General features: G+C 35.6%; 1 protein-coding gene across 1 annotated transcript; it reads right to left on the reverse strand.

Moving 5' to 3' along the window:
* Nucleotides 1-401: 401 nt before the first annotated feature.
* LOC111785748 (protoporphyrinogen oxidase 1, chloroplastic-like) lies at nucleotides 402-2,177 on the reverse strand (the record flags this gene model as incomplete). Its single annotated transcript, XM_023666141.1, has 3 exons — nucleotides 1,667-2,177; nucleotides 616-801; nucleotides 402-486 (listed from the first exon to the last, which is right to left on the reverse strand). Coding segments are annotated over exons 1-3 (685 nt in total), but the record flags the coding sequence as incomplete, so codon positions are not given.
* Nucleotides 2,178-5,818: the final 3,641 nt, after the last annotated feature.

Consider the following 5,818-nt stretch of genomic DNA (forward strand, 5'->3'; position numbering starts at 1 on the left):
AGATGCTTGGAATCTAAGAGGTAAGGCCAAGGTAGTTGGAAATTGTGCCTTTAGAGCTCTTTTGTGGCACTTGTGGAAAGAAAGGAATGCAAGAACTTTTGAAGATAAGTCTTTACACTATGATATCTTCTGTAATTTTGTACAAAATATGGCCACTTGATGGGTTTCTTTACACAATTAATTTTGTCATTACAGCCTCTTAATGATTTTAAAAGATTGGAAGGCTCTCTTGTATAGGCTGGCTATGGGGGAATGGGGTGCTCACTACCTCCGGCCCTTAGGTTGTTCTTGCTTCTATTATGGAATATGTTCCTTCATTGGTTCTTAACAATATAATATATATATATATATATACTCAAAATAAAATGGATATATGGACGTAATTGAATATAGTGAATCACCTGAACAAAATGGCTCTATCAAGCGTTCAAAAACTTCATCACCAAGGTTCCGACGAACAAATTCTTCCACTGATTCCTCTCGACCCTGTTACCTTTGTCAGTATTACAACATATGAGAACCTAAAACTATAAATTTTTGTTTTGCTGAGATTGATGGGGCATGTAAGCGTGACAATGTACTTCAATATAGAGAAAGAGGATTGAGAACACAAACTGGAGGAGGAGGGCGAATGCCCAGTGCACCAAAGCCTGCTCTGATTTTTCCACCAAGGCTCATCAAGTCAAAGAAAGGTAGATCATTAGGCTTTGCGGGCACTGGTCTGAGCTTTCCATCCCACAATACAAAGCGAGGTGCGTCTGGATCTCCCAGAACTAGATCATCTTTCAAGCCACTATCTACCTGTCATAGTATATGAATCAACAAATAAACAAATAACACCGGGAAAACGCACCCAAAGAAAAATACTCCCTAAAATAAACTTCCATAGCACTTACAAAATCATAAGAAAATAAATTCCTAAGTGATAGATAGTAACGAATATGAAGATCCCCTCCCACTACACTAATTGGTGTAGTTAGTTGGAGCAAACAAATCCCACGGAACTACAATCAACAAAACTAAGCAACTGAGAGTGGGTACCTTCTTCAACACATACTCAAGACAGATTGACATTTTCTAGAGTGCCTACTTATCCGCAATAAAGAATTTACATTCACAGATTTCGGAGAAGATTTTCGCTCATAGACAGAGGGACCCTTTATTTATTTCTTTTTAGAGGAACGACATGAATAACTAGGTTCACTAGTATGCTTGGAAAAAATTATCACATCACAAGTAAACTCTTAGCATGGACTGATGAGAACGTGTATGAACAGAAGAGCCTTGCTTGTCTTATAATTATGGATCAGGTTACGGTAAATGGCATAATAGAAAAGGTTTTGTCAACTGAGAGTAATAATTTGCCTTAGACAATGGCTGCTTGAATGAAAGAGGAGATAATTGCCCACCTTACTTCGTCTTAGATTATAAAAATTACTTCAAAAGGTTGAAAATTTAAACGTTTCCTCTCTAATTTAACCCCAAAGTCAGTTAGAACCTACAATTTTGCCCATTCCCTAAATAAATTTGGGCTCCCATGCTCAAGAGAAGGTCAACAAAATCAGCTTCAATCCACGAGTGAAAGGACAGTGACATTATTTATAGCAATTCAGCACACAACCCAAAATGGAGAAGACGGGAAACAAATAACGAGAATGATACCAACCACCATAGTGAGAATAGGATCAGAGGGCTGGAAGCTATTAGGACCTTCTTCCCAGAGATAGCCATCCCTCTCAACAGTAGTAATGTTGCCTCCAACGCGACCCCTCGCCTCCGTAACGAGGATGTTAGGGGCAACATCAGAGTGCTTAGTCGCAAGGGCCTGAGCAATACAGAGGCCGCTAATTCCACCACCGATGACCACACAGTCCACAATGGAAGAGGGAGCAGAGCCCTTGGAAGGAGAAAGGGCGGTGGAGCCCTCGGCGATTGAGCACCTGAAGTTGGGGCGAAGGCGATTGATACGGAGAGAGATGCGGAGTGGATGGAAAGAAGGAATGTTTGAGGAGCGGAGAAGAGTGGAAAGGTGAGGGCGCCGGAAGGGGTGGTCGGTGAGGAGCGTGGCGCCGGTGGCCATGGCGGAGAGGTAATTGAAAAAATTGATGGTGAAGAAAGGATACAGAGTTGACTCTGGATTCGTTATCTATAACAACATTTTGGAATGACCTGCAAGTCCCCGAACCTGTCGGGGGCCATTGACAAAAATGAGACAAATTAAGGGGCATTAAAGAAATTTGGATGGTTTTTAATTGCTTTTAAAAGTTTAATTAATAAGCTTAAATTTTAAAAAAAATAATAATAAATAAATAAAAACATTAGACTAGTTTGTGTCTCGGGTGAAAGCACCTAGACTAAAATGGAACGAGACCTGCAAGGTGAGTAGCTTGTCTCGAGTGGATGCCTCCTAAGAGTAACGAAGGTGTGCGAAGGTAGGCTCAAGCTAAGATTCTGCTCGTGAGCATAATGGTATAAGCCTGCCTGACGTTGAGACCGATTAGTTAAACAGAGACGAAACTTGACTATAGTGATCCCTTTTTCAATTTCGAGGCTTTCATCCCGAAACACAGCTAGACCTCGTTCCGTCTATGTCTGTTCAATCTGAATCTTGCAACGTTGAGGTTCCCATAATCATTTCTTTTTTAACACTCATCAATACGTATAAAATTATATTGATATGAAATTATATAAGAAACTCCGACTTTTAAAATGATATTTGATATATTCATTAAATTATGACCGAAATTTTTTAATCACATTTATCGCTAAATATATTATTTTATTACGAGAAACTTTTATTTTACTTTTATTTTAAAAACAAGTAATATGCACTAAATTATCTAATAAAAAATCTTCTAAATTTTAATTAGGTAGACTTTAAATAGAGACTCTATTTAATTTAATTATTAAGTTTAGATATATATTTTTTTTCTTTATATAACTTTCTTTTACCACTTTATTTTTTTTAATTTAAATTGTAATAGATATTCTAAAATTACATTTAAAAGCTACTTTTAATTAATTTTAATCATAAGTGGAACTAAATATCAAAATGCTTTGTAACTAAACACTTTTATAAAATTAATTATAAACTAAAATACTTTAGCTTAAAATATTTATTCTAAATTCACTCTCAAATATTCCTTAATTTATTGAAAATTGCTTTTAATTGTATAAAAATAGAACTAAATATTAAAACAATTACCAAAATTAATTTTAATAAATGAATAATAAATTAGTTAATTTTGGTAGAATCACTATTTCTAAAATTGTTTTCGAACACGGTGTAAGTATCTTATCCACAAAACTACGCAAATAAATAGGTATACGAATGAACCGAGAGCATGTTCGAATGGGAGCTTGAGGATAAGATGACTAGGAAAGGTCGAAAGGAAATGAAAGTTATTACTTATACTAATAATGTGCATCTTTCCTTCTCGATGGCTCAATCATAGAAATTTTATTGTTAAGTATGTTTTTTTAAGAGCAATTCTGTGTTGGACGGTCTCTTAGGAATTTTCCTGTAATATATGTGACTGAGAACGAAACATGCTCACAGGATTTGTGTTGGTCTGTAGAGGTAGTCTTGACACACTCTTCTACTAAAGATAGTAGATTGTCTCAATCATGCTCTTCGACCAAAAGCCCTGAGAAAAGGAGACCAATTGCACATCCTCAGATCAACCTCTCAAGAAGGCATGCATCCTCGCTAAATTCAGTTTGGTTCATCTTTAACTTAATTTGTAATATAAACGTAACAAACTCTAAATGAATTGTATAAATACTTATCTTCAACCTAAAGAACGTAAGTTTTTGTTTCATTCTCTAAACCTTGCTATACCTAAATTTTATGCGCTAACTTAAGCATTGAAGCCTGTATGACAAGCATCACACCGTCGTGCAGTTTCTTTCCTTTCTTGAACGTCACGTTATTTTTCCTGAAAATGTACGTTTTCCTATCTCAATTTTGAGCTTATATTTAATTAGTTAAACTATGCTTGGATTAATGCAAGTGTAAGACATAAAAGACGTCACGAACACGAAAATGATTTAGCCTATGGTCAACTTACACATTATCCTTTCTGGTCGAATCATGCCAATGCAAGGAATGTTTGTATATACTTAGCACATTACTCACTTCTACTTGAAGATGCTACCATTGTTGCTCTTTCAACTAAAGCTCCACTCCACCTTATTCTCATATATACCTTATTGATTCCAAACAATTTGATTTTTTTCACCAAACAAATAACCTTTTTTTTTTTTTTATTTATAAAAATAAAAGTATCTAATAAATCCATAAATTCGAAATTTCATATAAAAAATATTTCTAAATTTTAAAAATTGTCTAACAAGTCCTAAATTTTCAATTTTGTGTCCAAAAAGTTCATGAATTTTCAATTTTAACCTAAAAATATTACAAATATAACACAATTATAAGCACAATCCGAATAATATTTCAACAATCGTCACATGGTCAGTTCTCAACGGATGTGTCCAAGCACAAGATGGCTGATGTGTCTCGAGACATGGGATGACATCACGATGCACGAGTCGTGTTATTGAAAATGGAGAAGACAATGAGATACAACATTATTGTGTCATAGACGATTGAACACACACACACGAATGACATATGTGGCTAAACAACGGCGTCGCCAAACGAGTGACAGATTTTCCCTCATCCATGTGAATGAATAAAATGTGACCCAATTCCTTTGACCGGTCGTTTTTCGGGCAGTATGTTCAGTCAAAATTAGAGAAGTGAGTCGCGAGCGAAGCGAAAAGTGCTTTCGAACTTCCTTTTCCTCTCCCTGTCCCCAAAGGCATCGGAGTCGCAACCCAAGGGCTTTGGATTCTGTACAAGTTGTGTTCGATTGACGAAGATAAACCTCATCAAACGTTCGACGAAGCCACAAAGTTCAGTGAAAAATCTGAATAGGGATTGAATTCCCCTTAAAACTTGTTGTAGGCGTGTCAAAATCATGACGCTGCACAGTTAAAAAGGTGCAACGTGTCATTGTGATAAACAATTATCATTTGATTTATGCCATAGACATCTATCAATAAAGGCGTTCATCATTAATAAATTTATAAATATAGTAGATCAGCTGTCAAGATAAAAATGGTAAATAAATAAAAAACCTTCCATTAGTAATATACTCCATAAATGGTATATCTTTCATGCACGGATTAAAAAGGAACTTGCATAAAATGTCTACACAAACTACAAAACTACATATTTTTCTGGGGACATGTGTGCAAATAAAGCATCCAAATCTCCCGTCCTGAATATAAAATTTTATCCCTCCTTTTGGTAACCACTAGCTTTTCCATTGTGTGGCTCTAAGCTTATGATATGATAAGATAAAATAATGGCCAAACTCATCAGAGATCTAGGAGATTGCATTACAAGCTTACAAGTTTACAAGTAACAGAAGCAAAGTGAATTCTTCTTCATCTATGTAAAGAAATGGGATCCTTGTTGACATCCACCTACATCTATCCTGTCAAAATTACTCGATGTATCGAAGTTCTGTTGGGATTTCCTTTTATATTATTTCCAACCCCATTTCTTGCATCATACAAACATTGCATTCTTGGAGAATATTTTGTAATAATGTTCCTTTTGGAGGCCTTTGGAATCATATATCTACTTGCATGAACTCATATCCACTTTTATCAACTAAAGCCAATAAACAGGGCATCAGATCGACATCAAGCTATATATACTAGAAGCATTTGTCATTTTGAACCAACCAGCCATTCCCATTCTTCTTACCTAGTTCACTAAGGTTTATGTTCTTACCTCATTTTT

This window comes from Cucurbita pepo, unplaced genomic scaffold, assembly GCF_002806865.2.
Source record: "Cucurbita pepo subsp. pepo cultivar mu-cu-16 unplaced genomic scaffold, ASM280686v2 Cp4.1_scaffold000706, whole genome shotgun sequence".
Classification (NCBI taxonomy): domain Eukaryota; kingdom Viridiplantae; phylum Streptophyta; class Magnoliopsida; order Cucurbitales; family Cucurbitaceae; genus Cucurbita; species Cucurbita pepo.